The sequence below is a fragment of the Apostichopus japonicus genome, chromosome 20 (assembly GCF_037975245.1).
Source record: "Apostichopus japonicus isolate 1M-3 chromosome 20, ASM3797524v1, whole genome shotgun sequence".
NCBI lineage: Eukaryota > Metazoa > Echinodermata > Holothuroidea > Aspidochirotida > Stichopodidae > Apostichopus > Apostichopus japonicus.
The window spans coordinates 6,582,156-6,600,557 of NC_092580.1; the positions used below are offsets into that span (position 1 = coordinate 6,582,156).

Here is an 18,402-nt window from a genome sequence, read left to right on the forward strand (position 1 = left end):
GTTTGCGTCTGCCGGATGCAATCTATTTGAAGATTTTGTGTTTCTGGCTAAAACATTGGAACCCGGACGCAGAATCCTGCATTCGTAAAAATGCTGCATGATACCTTTAATAATGTTAATGAATGAGAGCTCTACATGACATTGTTGAAACACTGTGAAATATGTTAACAACTTACTGCCAAAGCAAAATCATCTAGCCTAGTATAAATCACAGAGAAAAATGGCCAAGTTTGAGACCATTTGAGAAGCAGATGTTTGAAGCAGATTTCATTTCCTGGATGACTGAATGTTTTGCTGAAGACCTATAGAGCTCCTTCACAAAAGTAAGCTGAACCTGACCAAACTATGTTCACCAAAAGAAAATCACAGCATTGGAGATTTCACAGATTAATTGAAGCTTTAATTTTGGAGTTATCATGTTTAAAATCTCAACAATGCTGGTGTACAGTCTTGACATGAAAAAATACATTAGTTTATGTTCCTCGAAACACATCAATAACATTTTTCTCTAAATATTTAGTTAGCACAGGACAAAGAAATAGCATTGAGTCACTTACCAAATTTGTGTGGAATATTAACCGCAGAGGCAAAATAAAGATTTTATTGTAAAACTAGCAGTGTAATCCATCAGAGGATGATTCGGAATGTATCTTACCCTGCTTGCCACCATCCCACCTCAGAGGTAACTGAACCTCTCTAACCCAGTCTTTCAATTCATACACAAACTTGTTTACTACAAAATTCAAGCCTTGAACATGTTGGTGTACAACTTCCTATTATGATAGGATGTTCTTTTGTTCTGCTAATATTGTTTGTCCGCAGCTGTGTTCGAAAGGAAATCCACAGCTGTGCTCAATGTCAACAACCTGCTCATTAGCATTGTATTTTCTTTGTGGGGGGTTCATGTGTCTCAGATTCTTGGCAGATTGCCAGATATTTGTTGAGCATGACTTAGTTTGTAAGGTCTTTCACTTAAGCTGTACATTGCCCAAGCATGTGGAACATTTACAACTGCCAAGATCAAGTTGAAGTAATAATACTGTAGGAAAGGGTTATGAACAATTTGAGATTTGTTTTTCCTGACAAAATGAAAGCACTTAGTTACAAAAGGCAATGATTCAAAGGGAACATGGTATAGGATGCATATTAAAATTAACATCCACATTGATGGGAAACTTCATATAAAGAAGAAAAAGAACTTATTGTCAAGACATTCTAATATCCCAATCTCACTATATTTGGGAAGCAACAGGTTGGAGGGTTTGCTGAAATGTGACAAAAAACCGTTTTGCAAACTACACATGGTAGGAATATGTGATTAGTATTTACTGTACATACAATTCAGTTGGAAAATTCTAGTAGTGTGATTCACACGATCGGTCATGAACCAGTAAAAATATATTTTTGAAATTTAACTCATAATATATGCAGTGAAAGAATGTCATCATTCACCAACATTTGACATTTGCTATATTTAGATATGGAAAGCATTAGCTAGTAGACTTTAGTATAAGAAAACATCACAAAAATAACCAGGGTCAACAACAAGCTTTTCTTTAATATTTTTGGCAAGAGTGCAAGACGTTTTGTACACTCAATGTCAAGTTATTATTCAGGTGTTCTGGGACTGTGTGGCTGTGAAGCCTCACTGTGTTATAAATTTTGCAGAAAATGTTGTGTACTACGTTCTTCTACCTTTTAAAACAAAAGTTATACTAATTTTGTACGACATAATAAATTTAATACAAAATTTTGTACGACAGTAGAAAGTGTTTCTGAGTTTAAACGCAGTACTGTGTTGCAATAACAACTAAGTTTGTTCAGATAGGTTTATGGATACTAAGCTCCAACAATACAAACAATCCCACAAAATCAGTGTGTCATTACCCCAGTCTTCACCCAGTGGAAACCTACCTCATGTGACAAACTGATGACACAACTGATACAAATGAATTATTTAAAGTACTTCACATCCAATAATAACAGCATTGTATTTCTCTCTTGAGCAGTCTACCTTGGAATGCCTACATTATTAATACCAAAACTACAGTTAACCAAAGCATGGTAAACACAGAAATGTTGTACTCTTTGAAAATTCCTCACAAGCCTTTTATAGTTGCAGATTTAAACATCAGTCAAAATGCAAATTTAGAAAGATTTGACCTTATGTACCTAAATGTAGCAGATAGCTTCCCTGGGGGGGGGGGGTGTCTGAAATCATGCTGTGTACAACACAAAATGTTACAATTTGTCTCTTTCATTGTTGTTTTCATGCTTAAATTTAAGGATGTTTTTATGTCTCTCTGTTAGAATGCATGGACTGAGACAGACACACTGGCAATTAACATTAAACAAGCTCAATATCCCTTACCTAAACCTTTCAGCAATTTCCTTCTTTAGCTGCTTAGCTGATTCTTCATCAGAAACTTCTAATCTTTCAGAACGTCTTCCCAATCTAACTCTCAGCTTCATCTTAAACCTGGAAAAAACATTAAACAAAATATTTTTGGAAGCAAACAAAACAACAGACCTGAGTCCGGTAGCAAAAAATCGGAACTGTGTACCTGTTATCATTACTCGGTCAGGTAATGGGTAACAGAACCTCCTGTCCGAATATTTAAATGAAATCGTAGAACTAGCCAAACACAACATACATAAATGGCAAATTACTATGCCACATTACATTACACCTGCGAAATAAAGGTTTTCAATGATTCGATATTCCTGTTGTTTTTTTGTCATCCCGTCTATAATCCATCTTAACATCCCATAAATTTCCTTGCCAGTCTTCCCTTCTATGAAATATATATGGATGAAAAAATAATAACTTTGAGAATTTCATATTTAAGCATGCACGAACGTTATACAGTACCTACAACTATGAGATATAGAGGAAAGCACTTGCTATGGACTACCAGAGCTAGCTGACTGATTACAACAAAGACACATACTAGATAAACTAAAAACTGTAGGTTTGATCTTTTGTGTATGAACTCTAAATGATCCTTTTGTCATTTACACATGAATTTTAATAGAGCATGACTTACAATATCAAAGTTTAATCATATAAAATGATGTTGTAGTATTCATTAGTGCTGATATATTTTATGTTCAGATTGGTTTTCACTTTTTTGTAGTCTTCTACTCTATTTGGGTCACTAGCACTATACTAGGGTGTTTAGGGGTTGCCTAGAAGCATAACCAAGCTGTGAGGATTTTGATGTTCAACAACCTAGAAAGGAATAAATGAACACATTTCATTGTTTATGAACAGTTACACATTAGGAAATCGTTGTGGCTATTTGCACAAACGTAATCGTGCGAATAACATTGACTATTAGCACACATGTAACTTGACCAATCAGCGCTCGTGGTTGATGTAACCAATGAACTGTCCTGATATGTGCTGGCCGGGAGGGATGAACAGGACATCGATGGGCAATAACACAGCAGTGCATGACAATGGAACAGGAATTTGATAACTATGGGGATTTCTGGGGTTATGTTGAAAGGATATCTGCGGATACTTTTTCTATTTTTGTAATAAAGGATTCCAAAACCGTTGAAGCAGCAAATAAGCGACTAGATGAATTAAATTCATCATATTCCTATGCATTTTAAGAAAGTTTGCAACAAATCTTTTCTGGAATATTCCAACAAAATCTTTAATTATATCTCTGAATTTTCCCAGAATTGATCACATCTCTGATTTCTTGGATATTTTACAGATTTGGCTATTGATTTTGAAAAAGATAACCATTTTTTGAGAATCAGCAAATTTTCATCGACCAAAATCTTGAGGGGGGCGAGGGGGTGGGGGCAAATCGACTGTGCACACCCAACACTGTGGTTGGGGCCATGGTTTACCAGTTCCCTGCCTACTCAGTGCTTTTCTAATCACTACATGCTAACATGCCTACTTATACCACATACACGTTCGTGCGAATAACAATCCTTATTGGCACGCCTTCGTGTGTAAAGTCACTGTCTATAAGCACGAGCATGTTCGTGCGAATATCGATGCTTACTGGTACGTCAACGTAACAATAACGGTTGTTATTGGCACGTGCACGTGCCAATAGACACGACCTTAGGAAATAGGAGCTTCATAAACTCATTTCCAGTTAATAAAGGCATAAGTGGTCATATCAGATCTTAAATTATTTTTTCAATGCGAGTTTACAAATCAAGGGAATGCTCCAGGGAGTGATGGAACAAACTCCCCACACAAAAAGAATTACTAGGCCCTACTAGCCCAATACATTAATAGGCCTAGCTTCAGCAAAGGTCACTTGGCAAAAACCAGTAATTACTAGGCCTAGCCTAGGCCTAGCCTACTTATAATATTATATATGTTTTGTTAGGCCTAGCATAGTCCTATTTTTCGTTTGTAAAAGAAGCACCATGGATACCGTTGGCTAAAGAAGCATAGGCTTACACTCGCTAAGACCTGCATTTAACCTAGTCTACCTAGGTCTAACGTTAACTGTTACGTAACACAGCTTAGGCCCCTCGGCCTTGCCTAGGCCTAACAGTTAGGCACTAGCCTAGACTGAGTCCGTAGACTTACACATTTCAAAAGCATAACTGTCTGTTTGAACAGGGAAATGCTATCGCTTCAAGTGATCACAATATCGGATATGAATGAAGATTCAACCACGAAAAGGAATAGTAAACGTATTTTTCACCAAACTGAGAACAAGGTTTGCTGGTCTTCCCAAGTGTTACAACGCAGGCTATCACTCCTAGGCGACTCATATTGTTATCATACTCTCAAATCAAACTATGAAAGTGAGATTGCGCCCTCAAAGTGTAAAGTACTGTTCAGAGTCAAGTACCGCACCACAATTAATTGCTCCTTTTGACTTACACACTAACCTCGTCATTACCAAGGCCGATAGAGCAAAGATAGCAGTTTTCAACTGACATGTCCTACCCACCATATGATTGGTAATGGCCAATCATAAACCATTCAACTTTTGCCGCTATGACCGTTTAGATTTTGAGCTAGAACAGCTAAAAGTTTATCATAGGGCTCCTTTTCCCATCTGCCACTCCAGAATTTTCTTGTTTCACCCAAGATTTTCTAAAATACCTTAAATCACCTTCAATCCTCCAGATTTTTAAACCATCAATAGTTTATTTCATACTCCTCAACATTAAAGCATAAATATGAATGCTGATGACTCTGTAAATGCCCCAAAAATCAACACATTAGGGCACTTTGGGGCTATTTTCCTATGGTAAGCCTCTTAGACAAACGACCACTACTCTAATTGTGCTGCGATACCTACATATGGAAGTGTCTGGTACTGCTTTTAGCAGACAAGTGAACAGTCCTGACAGGTGGCATACTCCTATTAGCGTATAAATCAATCCGCCCGAATGTTCTCCTTCAAGAAAAGTGCCAAAAAGCAGCAGGAGAACAAATTTTTTGATATGTGATGAATTTGATCTGGTATTTGTTGCTTTGATGTTGAAGATCATGTGGTAAAATAATTAGGTGAATTAAAGCCATTTTAGACCAGTTTAGCCTGCCCAGGAGCAGCATACAATTTTTTTTATACTACTGAGTAAAGAGGTTTGTTTACAAGTGACGATAACTACAGGCTCAAATAGCAAAAAATCTTCACGGTCATGATACAGAAAATTGATGGTGCCATGAAAGGCCAACTTGTCAGCTATCCAGTGATGGATAGTGTTCAACTGGTGAGAACTTCTATCTAGACTTAGAGACCACATCCCTTTTGTGATTTAGTATGTAAGTCAATGGGTCATTGAATGGGTGTAGGCTTTCTAATAGTCATGGAGCAACTGTAGATATATGACTTGATACTGATGGTGGTACCGGGGACTGCAATCTTACGGGTCACACAAAAGACGAGCGTCTGTCAGGGAGTAAAAGTCTGATCAAGACATGCAAAGCACTGCTCCTGCAGGTTATGACATAGTAAATGTCACGTTAGAGGTCTTGACTGTCATATTTTTCTGATATTCCTGAGATGTTGAACTATTCTGCTGACACTCAAGGTCCATTCCCTGACCAGTAATACCTAACATAATTTAATACCCTACTGTATATTTTAATGTAAATCCCATATTCCTACCTTTCATTGCCAGAGTTATAAAGGTGAGGTCATAAGTGGCAGTGCATATTCTATCATTCTGTTCCACTATTTTGTGTCATAGCATTTACTTCAACCCCCAAATCTCAGTGATGTATAAACATTGGAACTATACACATTTTGTTGCCAGTGCTGAAAGCTTTGATAAATATTAACCATGACAGATCACTCATACTTCTGCCTAGTAGTCCATGCCCCATTTATATGGAAAGCCCATTTATTAACTTAGTCGTTCACAAGTTGCAAATTATAATCATCACAAAATTATAAATTTTGGACTTAGAGGAAGTTATGCAAATTAGTGGCATAGGCCTTAAATAAAAATTCCTAGGGCTAATGTTCATTCAAAGTAATATCCAATATGATGAAACACCCTGCATAATTGTCCATATTATGGACATAATTTGGGGGATCAAGTATTGCTTGAAATTGAGTTGCAAATCTGTTGTACAGACAATATGAAGAGGAGAGATGACTCCCTAACATACTTTGTGGTTTGATATTTTTACCAAATAAGATGTTTGCTGTCACCTGGATGAGAGCAATATGTCCTTTTATAGAGCAATGATAAATAGTTTAAAATATCTGTTTGGATAAACTTCTAAATCTCATAATTGAAAGCCCTATACAAACATGAAACAAAGGTTTGAAGGTGTTATGAATGGTCAAATTCAGTGTTATTTGTAGCTTGTCACCTGCTGAAAACTTCAACTTTAAATGGTGTCTAGATAGAAGATAATAAATTCTGACAACATAAATGAAACTATGAAAAGAACAATTCATTTGTCTGTGATTATAATTTGCCTAAGACATCTACATTTTCAAACTGCCTTACTAGGAAACTGCAATTATATGATCAAACAATAAAAGTATGCGATCCAATCATCAAATTATTTGTATTAAGATTCCTTTATACAGGAAACATTCTAGTAGAAATAAACCTCTTATGATTAAACAATTAACTTAAGCAACTATGCTACCTTCTCATCAAATTCTTCTTTTTAAGATTCCTTTAAACAGTGAACACTCTAATGAAAATGAAGCTCTTTAAACCTAGAGTATATCATGTGTAGTTAAAATGTATAAAAGCATTAATTATATAATAAAATACATTTATATCTGCCAGGGCATACAAAATAATATTTTGAAGTTAAACAAATTTTACAATTTCTGATTTTAGTGAGTACTTTCTTAAATTTGTTAATGGAAGTCTTTTGTACTAAAATGGTAGACGAATAAACTATGCATACATATAGGAACAGGCAAGTGGTTTTTGCACGTTGGCCTCCTTAATTAGATTTATGGGTACTTTATAAGAATATTCATGCAAAAGCCTGGAAACTGGGTGCTTGATCGACTATCAACCCCAGTCCCGTCATATCGAGAATGTAACCATATGAACATGACAGAATGGCAAACATTAAATATCAAATACATTTGATATGACTTGCTGAAAAGTGATGAATTTCACAAGTTGCACTTTTCAAGAATACTAATTTCATTTGGCAATGCATATTTATGAACTCCTAATTTTCTTTCAAGCCAAGAAGTGAAATATGAATTTTTAGTCCCATTACAGAAGGAAGCATGTGATGTTTCAAAACACTGCATGTTGACCCTAAGTTAAGCCCACAAAGATTTAAGTCACCAGCTTGTTAAGAACTTTTCTGCCAGGCACTAAGATATCTTAACAATGCTGTTTACTAGATTAACTTCTCAAATTTGTATTCAAATAAGGATGAAAACTAACAAAAAGAAATAAAAATGAGAATTTTCAATTTGTTGTCTAGGAGAGTCTTTTCAGTAGTAGACAAGGGCGGCAGAACAGGGGGGGGGGGGGGCACAGGAGGCATGTGCCCCTCCACTTTTCCTCAGGTTGAATATGTGCCCTTTTCTACATAAAAAGTGAGGTGGCTCAAGTTAGCAAGAGACCATGGAACCAGAATGAACACTTGAACATCTGAGGGGTTTGTAAGATCAAAAATTTTCTTGTACGCTCTGCGCCAACCGCTGGTGGCGGTCTGTTCAGATAGTCGTACACACAACTTTGCAAATCCTGGCTACGCCCCTGACTTTTAATGAATTTCTGTGGGTCAAACTCAAAGCTATTTTGAATGGGAAAAAATGTTAAGATATTAACAAGAAATAAACTCTAATTCGGAAGATTCCTACATTAGCAACTAGCATGATTTCTCCTCATTTTGTCTCAAAAGAAAATGTGTTTCTTGTTTCCCAATTTGCACATTGGATATTGCAGTGCTAGTATGCATATTTTCCTTGGGGGGGGGGGGTGTTAATGGATTGATATACACAAATATGATCATACAATAAGAGTTTTAAAGGGTACTAAATATAAGGCTGCATCAGTCTAATCGAATTTATGCAAAGTGCCCTTTGATGTCGGTGCCCCTCAGATTAAAAGTGCTTCAGCCGCCCTTGGTAGTAGATGGTATATTTAGTCAATTTGGCACACAAATGACAACCATCTACTGTGAGAAATGCCTCACTGATAAACACAGAAAAATAAAACTTGGTGTACATGAAAAGAATTTAAAAAGCATGGGTATAATGAACATCTACACAAAAGCATCCAGAAAGGGGGGTAGAGTAGGAGGAGCAAACAAACTTGGATTTTCAATGACAGATTAACCTTCATTCATAGCATTAACTGGATCACACTATAAAATTAACCAGTTTGGCCTAAATGGTTAACTGTCAAACTTGAACCAGTTAACTCTTTTACCACTATTACTACAATACAATTTGGTTACTCATTTATACCCTATTATCAATATTAAACTACAAAAATTTTCCTTTCAATTATTACAATTTGAAAATAATGGATTAATATAATTAAATGATCATAATTATAAGCTTGAACTATACAGGTCAATCTCTGCATGTGACACTACCTCTAAATTTTCTAAAATCAAGTTTGCAGAATGAATGCTAGCGTTTGCTACCCCTGGTTAGACATCTGACAGTGTGTGAAATATTGTCCAGAACTGGTTGGCAAATGTATGGTCTGAACAATCCTGGTCACTCTGGAGGGCTTCAAAAATCTGAAGAGAAAAAGAGGTTCAGAAAATTCATTACTTGTCATAATATTTACATCTTAGAAAAATAGAAGAATGTCATAATGAAATCATACCTCCAGTAATTCATCATTGACAATGACAATTGACAATGGTCGAGACCTTGCAGCACCCAATATTAAAGGAGCAGTGGGAGAGTAAATGTTTTTATAATAATTACATCTTAGAAAACTTATTTGTATGTATGTATGTATTTTAGATCCTCCTGCAAGCAGGAACTCACGAAGAAGCCATCATTGGCTTATCAAAGCCGCAAGCTGATCGAAGTAAGTCTCTTAGATTCATATTTAACCTCCATTTTTATGAATTGTCAATTTTCAATAACTCTGTAACTGGACGACATACATTAATCTTGGAGTGACTTGAACTTGGGACCTTATGATTGAAAGGCACTGACGTTAACCACTGAGCTAACACTCTACTAAAGAAATCATACCTCCAGTATGCTGCAATTCACTAATATGCAGAGAGCAGTGGAATTGTGAAGGTAGGATGGATATTGTATATGGTGGATGGGGTGACAGAGCAATGTAATGTTAATGCAGCAGATGCTATACTTCCAATTGCATGGATAGGACATGCCTTGTTGATCACACATGACAAGTTCCAAGAATTCTGCACACATAAGATGGGGGCAGAAGTTTGTACCCTTCACTTCTATTTTACTCATCTGCTAGTGAAGGGCAAACCTAGTCTATGCTTATATATTGCTGACTGCAAGTCACCACTCCTATGAATGTAAAATGGGTTGCTGAGGAGCATTGAGGGTGGGGAGGGTGAAGGGTCCAGGGATATATCCTCTACTTTCTAGCTAGAGAAATTCAATGCATTTTATCTTTCTAGGGTTAGGTCCTCTTCTTAAACCCTTAAGATATTTTCATAGGTTCAAGCTTTATCTGTAATAATATGACGTTGAGTAATCTTTTGATACTACCTCTCAAGCTGGCATCATATACAAATCCCAACAATTCGGAAAGACTCATGGAGCCTACAAGCTTAACAATTAGGAATGACTCATTGAAGCTAGCAGCTTAACAACTAGGAATGACGCATGGACCCTACAAGCTTTACAATTAGGAATGATTCATGGACCCTACAAGTTTAATTCTTTAAATGTACATTACTCCAAATACTCCAGTTATGTACATAATTCTTCCCTACTGTATGGTGTGCCAGCATACATACATATCATATCACTTATAAGACCTTATATACTCAGAAAATGGCCCACCCTATAATTCCATGGTTCCAAACTTAAAATTGAAGTTGTCGTTTCCCCAATCTGGAATCCAGGCATCACTTCTAAACATGGGTACAAATATAATTCAGCATAGTTGGTAAATGGAGGTTACCTTACAGGGTCTGTGATGACATTAAACATCTCATACAAAGGCAATTATTGAATTAGCAGGTAGAAGAGGCTTTTTGAGTGTTAATTTTAAATCTACAATCATAAATATAAAAAGTATAACTTACCTCAATTCTGTATTTAGCAAGCATGTGAAATAACTGGTACCTTGTTGATGCTAGGTCAAAGGTGTGTTTAAACTTCTGTATGAGGGTAAAAATCATGAAAAATATTATTTGTGGCATATTTGCAGATTAGATATGTGTATTTATATCTAGTTCATGTATCTTTGAATACATGTGTAGTCCACATGCATTGTTCATGATATTACACTACCTTGGTGAACACAAGTGCTTTCTATATGGAAGGCATCAATAAAGAAGGCTGTTGCCTGATACAAAGCTACCCAATGATGGATTTAATACATGATACATAGATGCTTGGTCTTACTATACTGACTTAATGTTAAGCGTATATTAAGGTCATCAGTTTTGCACGGATCAGCTAAAAGTGTAAGCTTGAATCTAGGGAATCACATACACATATGTGATCACAATTACATAGATTCATTTTTGTCAAGGAATCAAAAAGTACTCCCCAGTAGGAATTTAGTATCCATATTATCACCAAAAATTGAAAATTAAGCATGTAAATGTTCAAACCAGGAAAAAATGCTCTTGCTGCAGCTATAAGACTTTTGACCACTGCAGTTCTTTTCTGTCTTAACAGCATGTTCAGAATATTACTATATCTTGGTCCAACTACGAAGAACCAGAGTTTAATCTAATATAATATAACTCAAAAACTATATAAGTTATAAAAGTAAGAAGTAAGGTATTCAAATCATATTAACCAGTCTTTCACATAAATATCAAGTCAGAAACAACCAATAACAGAGAAAAAAGCACCTTCAATAAATTTTTCTCAAAATAAGTGTCTAATATGAGCAACCACAGAGAGATAATGGCCCTTGGTATTACATTATTCTAAGGTGTATCCTGAATAAGCAGTGAAGACTTAAATACAATAAACTAGACATGAAGATAAGTTGCCAAGTGACAATCAAGGATAACAAATAGAGTCGAGTACAAGAAAATTCAAACAGGAATATCACAAATCTGCTTAAATGGAAGTTTCCATTATGTCACAGAATGTCTGGTTTTCAATTAAATGATAAAATATGTATTGTGTGAGTCACACACCATTATTTACCTCTTCAACCTTTCGATTCTCCAAAATCATACTCTTTTTCGTAGGAGGTTTCATTCTTTGAACGAGGCTGTAATATTTATCCAGTTTGGCAGAATAAGCACGTAAGAGATGTGAATATAGTTTTCTACTGGGAGAAGAATCCTTGAATGGAAAAAGGGACAAAAGGAACATAAAGCTGACCATTATTTGTGAATATTTGTATGATTTTTCATTTTTTGTTTTTGTTTCATGCATACAGGCTATGTGTAAAGTATTATGGTGTAGTTAGTTGCTTTCATAACAACATTCCACATCCTAACAGATTTACATAGAGTGCATTCATTTGTGAGAACTCTTTGCAGTTATTGGTCTCCTAAAATAAGTGAAATATCCAGAGTTAAGCAATATTCCAGTAGCTGAGATTGATCACAACATCACATCATTTGCTCAGGAGAATACATACAATAGTTTAAATTGATACTTTGGGAACTCATCTGGAAACAGCAGAGTTAATGAAGTTATAATTGCAATGGAGCTGGAAATATCTTGACTTTTCTCTATAAATATTGAATTCAAAGAGGAAAAGAATATTTATACAAAGAGTTTTACAGATATTCTAAATACAGATAATATTGAAAAACAAGTTAACATTTCAAATGCATCCCATTTCAGGGATAAATCAATAAATAGATTATAAAGGAAAATAAAGCTTTTGAAGAAAATCTTTCATCATAAAATTACTGTGATCAACCTCTAAACCATATCTCCTGTTAGGGACAAGATATTTAGCTGGGATTTTGAGCAACAGAATATTTAATATAATATCAGAATTAAAGTGATCAACTTCAATCAACTTCAACTTCAATCAATATCAACTTGTGATCAACTTTAATCAACTTCAAGCCATATCTCATGTTAAGGACAAAATATTTTGCTGGGTTTTTGAGCAATAGAATATTTAATATAATATAATATTAGAATTTACTGTGATCAACTTCAATCAATTTCCTGTTAGGGACAAGATGTTTAGCTGGGTTTTGGAGCAATAGAATATTTAAAATAAAATCAGAATATTTATCTTTAGAGGAAAGGAATAATTGCAGCCACTGTTTATTTGATTACATTTGCCTTGTGTTAAAATATTACAGCAAGCACATCTCAAAGTTCCTTGATAAAGTGTATCTAAAACATATCTTATTCAATACTGTTGAAACTCACATCAGGTATTTCCTCATCTCTGAGCTGACAAATATCATGGAGTATTTGAACAAGAGTCTGCAAGCAAGCCTTGACATAGCTACAGTTTGGAATGTCATAAATCAGTGTAGGGTTATTCAAGAGAAATGCCCACAACCCCAGAGGCAACCTGAAATAGAGAAAGAGAAAGCAATGAGAAACAATGGATGTCCTCTGAGACAACTTATAAATCATTGGTGCAGCAGCCATAGGAGTCCTACCCCTTCCCCACCCTTACCCTAACTACCACCACTCCATCCTGTGTTTTAAACAAGATATACCACAATGGGAAGAGAATGTTAACTTAAAACAAGGATTTCTGCCAAATTTCAACAAATTGCAAGTCACTTAATTTCACTCTTATAACAATAATATTTTATGTAATAATCATAATAATAATTATCAGCAGTTATTTTGACGATGCTTAAGCGACCGCAAATGTGGGAGAAACCGCAAGGGCTTATGGATTACAACTTACATGTCGGGTGGCTTCCAATTCAACATTATATCTCAAATATGAAACCTTTTCAATTTAGAAAGTCATTTCAGATGGGAAAAGTGTAGATTTTCTTGGATGGAAAACCCACCTTACTCAGACTTGGCCGGGAATTGAACCCTGAACTTCCCAATTGCTAAGCCTCATTGCTTCTAAAGCTACCGGCCGCCTTTTTCCACTCGGCCACAGCACCGGTCTTTGCTTGAGTAATTACCAATACTTTCTTGAGTGGAAACCATTCTACCCAAGAAACTTCACAGTTTTGGATTCTGTTTTGTTGATGCACTAATGCCTACAAACTGCCAATTAAAGGCATGTCACCAAGACCAGTATGAAGTAATTTATTCCTCAAAACTGAATGAAAAATTAACGAATACTATCTGACATGCACAAGTCTATATAGAGGCATAAGTCTCCACTTTACACTTTGGAAATTATACCCAACTACACAGGGTATAACCAGCTCAAATCCAGAGGGTGGGGTGTATATACCACTCCCCCACAACTTTTTAACCTCACACAGAAATTCAAAAGTAGTTATTAGCACAACATCATATTAATTCCTGTGTGAGAAGGCACACCAATTCCTTGTGGTTCAAATTTGTGCACATAAATTGTCCCAAAGAGTTATCAGTTAGATCTATGAAGACTCATAATTGCTGTATGTTAAACCTGTGGAGTCGACATTCACATACACTGCATTGTTATAGTGTTATAGTGGTATAAAGTCCCTACCTACACTGATGTGATATGGAGTGAATAACTTCAAACAAAACTAAAAGAACTCCTGAGTTAGCAACGTCTTGTCCGGTAATAAATTTCAACCAATTTGAATAATTGTAACATTTTCTGAAAGGTCCGGTCATAATTAGTTTTGGAATAGGAGAAAGTTAAATCATTCGATCAACTTTCACAAATACTTTGCCCTTTCTAACTAAGAAAACAAAGACAGTCTTATTTGTGAAACATCAAGTTAAAGTTGGGTCTCCATAATGAGGCCACAGGCAGCTGAAGATGGTTCTCTTGCCTTGATATGCTCATTGCAGCATGGGAAAGAGCAAAAAGGAAATGATCTGCTCTCAGACCCCCAAACATTGTGATTGGCTGCAATGATCCCAGGGCTACATTCCTTCCATTAAAAAAATTAAAAATTAAAAAAAAATTAAAAATCCTGGATCCACTCCTGTAAATGTAATTTCTATATCCTATCTAAATACTGACCAGCAGAATCTAGCATTACAAGCAAAAATAATTCATTACCTAAACATAATTAAACTAAAATGATTGTTACATTTATCTCATTCCATATGTGCAAATGAAAGAATAACTTACATGCCATCTTTCCATTTTCTTGCAAGGTTAGGGTTGTTAAGCTGTGCAGCTTGTGAGTCAAAGAAATCAAAAATGTGCTTAATCATCAATGGTATCTTGTCTTCATTGGTGACCATGAATGCATTAAACATTTCGTCCACGTACCGATGAATAGTAGTCTGTAATTTTAAAATTGAAAGATTTATCAAAAACAAGCATTATTCATAGTTAAGATGACTGTTTTAAATAATTGGATACATTGGAAATGTTAATGTTACATTCATAACAACACCCGTTTCCTCTGACGTTATAACATTAGAGCCATGATCGAATGAAAAATCAATATGACTCCTAAAAGTGTGGCTCTTTGTTATTCATTGATCATATCTCATCTGTTTGCAGCCACTTCACTAACTATCTGCTCAGCATCAGACTTATCAGAAAGTATCTCAATCAAGGTGCTGCTGAACAACTTGTATATGCTTTTGTTACTTCCTGCTTGGACATGTGTAACACACTATCAGATTTCTTGTTTAACTCATCTTCAGAATATTGCTGCAAGGGTTGTACATGTATTAATTCTAGAGAACACATCACTCCTGTATTAAGAGGATTACACTGGCTATACCCATCTCACTCAGAATCATTTGCAAGATAAGTACATAAGTTTACCGTTCATATGCCGGTTCATCATCAATGCATTCATCAGAACTGTTACAGCCTTATAGTGCATCTCATGAATTGCACTCTAGGAATAGACGTCTTATCACCATAAAGCCTACTAACAGATCCTGGGGAGACTGCTGTTTTGTTTCTGCTGCCCCCACATCAAACTACCTGAATTCATTAAGATCTCTCCTTCTTTTGTGGCTTTGAAATTGACTCTAAAATCTCATTTGTTTTAACAACTCAACAACTTCATGGACTTACGTTTCATTGTTATCTTACTACTTACTTTGCCCATTATCACAGATGTTTCATTAGAATCTTTTTGACAGATACTGACCCATTTCAAATGTTCATTAATATTATTGTTATTATTACTTAATTTTACCTGAACAGGAAAATATCCAGTAAATAACAAATTTTTCTGCTTACATAGTTACCTATGCCAAGCTATTAAGTTGAACAAGTTAAAGACTAAATTTTTAGTAAATCAATCCAAGATTTGTTTTGAGATTAAATTTAGCTACCATTTGTGGTATGATTTTTGGCAGTACAAGAAGAATAATGTACTCCAGTATGGACTCAAATGCCGACTTATTATAAACCTTGTTTATGTTATCAAATCCTCTGTTCACCCTAATTGTTTGATAACATTGCTAACAGCAACATCTGATAATTCTATCAACAATATTCTTTTAGCTTTATACAAACAACAGAACTCCAGAAATAAATTCCAACACCGCTTTTGCATCACAATTTGTCATTAAGTCTTGTAATGATACTGTTTCAGACCACAAACAGTCTCATGTGCTCAAGTGATCTATATTGTGTTGCTTGTGAGATTGAGCTGTGAGGTAACAATGCAGTTAACATAATCTTGAGATGTATAATGTTTATCTGGTCATTTTTCAAAACCTAAAAGTGTATTTATATCAACATTGCACAAATAGTTTGCAATTGTTCAAAGACATTACAATCAGAGTCTTATGATATCGTTTAGCAATTACTAGAGATATGTCAGTTTTAATGTTATACCTTTGTTGCTGCAAGATATGGAAGAACTATATCATTTATAGGTTCTTCTTCGTTGCCCTCATCCACATTTTCAGGTGAAGATGTTTTTTGAACTTTTCTCTGGAATAGAGGAAAGTGAAAGGTTTCAGTCAGAAACAGATGAAGAATAATGGAATATTTTTAATCTTTTCTAGTTAAAAATGCTTACTGAATTAATATAAGTTACTTAGCTACAAATATTTAAGGGGTATAACTTAATAAGTTGGAAAATCCACCTTTACAGGTACAGGGGAAGGTATTGATGTACTGTATAACATGATTCTATACCTTGGGCTAGTTGAGGAATAGGTAAAGTTGGGTTGAGAGAATTTGAATCCAATAATTATTCTTAAATATTCATAAACTAATGAAATGATGAATCTTTAAAATTTAGTACCAACCAATAGGTTAATGCCAATCAAGAAATGTTTTGAAATGGTAATATATAAATAATATAAATAATTCATGTTGGGTACAATGCTGCAAATATTCAGTACCGGATGATGATAAAATAACAAAATATTGTTGCTTTAATTGATCTACATACTATGAAAAGGGATATTAACTACTGAATTTATTGAAAGTAATATTGATACTTACCAGATGCCAAAGTTTACAACCTGTGCTTTGTTCTGGGTAGTCATAGGTTTGTTCAGAATTAATACCTTAGGAATAATAGAAGTGAAAGAAAATAAGAGCCTAATCTATCTATGACCACACAAAGTAATGAAATATCAATGGTTCTAACACTTGCTGCAATTAAATGTTAGCCATGCATATCTCAGCATATATCTATCTGATTAACTTTGACCTTGTTGTAAATAGTAGATAAACTTATATTGGCCACCAACATCTACTTTGAAATTGTGATAAAGACTGCTTAGAACCCTCTTTTTATTTTTCATTTAAAGAGAACAATTTCTGTCAATTTTACCTCTCAATTAAACCCATAAAATAACACAGTAATTATTCTTCATATCAACAAGTCTAAACTTTGAACTAGTGAAAGCTCAAATAACAAAAGCTGCTAAAATTCCCTTTCCGATGATATAAAACTCAAGACGATTGGACACAATTTAGGACTGTCTTTTTGAATGTCCAATGATAAGCCTTGGAAGACTTGCATTGCACACAATTATATTTGAAAGTAGGCACAACAATCCTCAAACATTCTCCTCATTTTACGTATCCTTAAACACAACTAAACGCAACTAAAAGTAAATGTGAACATTCTATTAATGTTCTTAAAAATAAGTTTAATACTTATGTCCACAATTTGGGATTTAAACAGTTAGTCTTGAATTTTGTTGCAGTCATACAGCGTTTTCTGCAGTCAGTGTGTTTGGTTGCTGGGTGTTCAATTGCCAACTTGTTAAAAATAGTTTAACAGTAAGTTTCATTTAATGTTAAGTTTTAGAAGTAGGACTATTTTGGATGGTGAAGGAATTGATATGATTACCTTTGTCAGGCACCAGATAATCTACATCATCTTTCTTCACATTCCCAGCTGCTATAAGACAGAATATTATTAAAACTATTTAAATTATTATTACCTTTAGAAATGCATCTTGATGATGTTGTTTACTTGAGTTGTTATAATAAATATCTACAAGTATCATGTACAACACACGTACACATGCCAATAGTCACAACTGAAATCTTGGGAGGCACAAATGTTGGCTGATATCTGTCCTGGGGTGTAAGGGATGTTTCTTCTTCTCCAATGAGAAAGTTTTAACAGGGTAAGGGGACTAAATGTGTTACTAAATGTAGGGCCATTTGGAAGAAAATCTGAAATGTTTTGAGGGACAGAGGAGGGGAGGGCTGCTCTACCTCATGGCTATGAACCTACCCGTGCATATCCATGGTACTCACCGCCCC

At 35.0% G+C, this 18,402-nt stretch overlaps 2 protein-coding genes across 10 annotated transcripts in view; both read right to left on the reverse strand.

Moving 5' to 3' along the window:
- LOC139961179 (F-box only protein 7-like) overlaps positions 1–4,775 on the reverse strand; it is a 36,068-nt gene extending 31,293 nt beyond the window's left edge. The window contains exons 1-2 of the mRNA XM_071960171.1: positions 4,571–4,775; positions 2,372–2,479 (exon numbers count right to left, since the gene is read on the reverse strand). Of these exons, the coding sequence (XP_071816272.1) occupies positions 2,372–2,472 (101 nt within the window). The 5' untranslated portion in view covers positions 2,473–2,479; positions 4,571–4,775. The remainder of the gene's footprint in view (positions 1–2,371; positions 2,480–4,570) is intronic.
- A 2,128-nt stretch (positions 4,776–6,903) lies between these two features.
- LOC139961176 (plexin-B-like) overlaps positions 6,904–18,402 on the reverse strand; it is a 71,560-nt gene continuing 60,061 nt past the window's right edge. For 6 of the 9 annotated variants that reach the window (XM_071960161.1, XM_071960154.1, XM_071960155.1 and 3 more), the window contains 8 exons: positions 17,981–18,031; positions 17,122–17,186; positions 16,504–16,602; positions 14,824–14,981; positions 12,978–13,125; positions 11,781–11,921; positions 10,697–10,771; positions 6,904–9,187 (listed from right to left, as the gene is read on the reverse strand). In XM_071960161.1, the coding sequence (XP_071816262.1) occupies positions 9,095–9,187; positions 10,697–10,771; positions 11,781–11,921; positions 12,978–13,125; positions 14,824–14,981; positions 16,504–16,602; positions 17,122–17,186; positions 17,981–18,031 (830 nt within the window). In that variant the 3' untranslated portion in view covers positions 6,904–9,094. Of the gene's footprint in view, positions 9,188–10,696; positions 10,772–11,780; positions 11,922–12,977; positions 13,126–14,823; positions 14,982–16,503; positions 16,603–17,121; positions 17,187–17,980; positions 18,032–18,402 lie in introns of those variants that run through there. The other 3 variants (XM_071960160.1, XR_011790779.1, XR_011790778.1) reach the window with 3 other exon arrangements.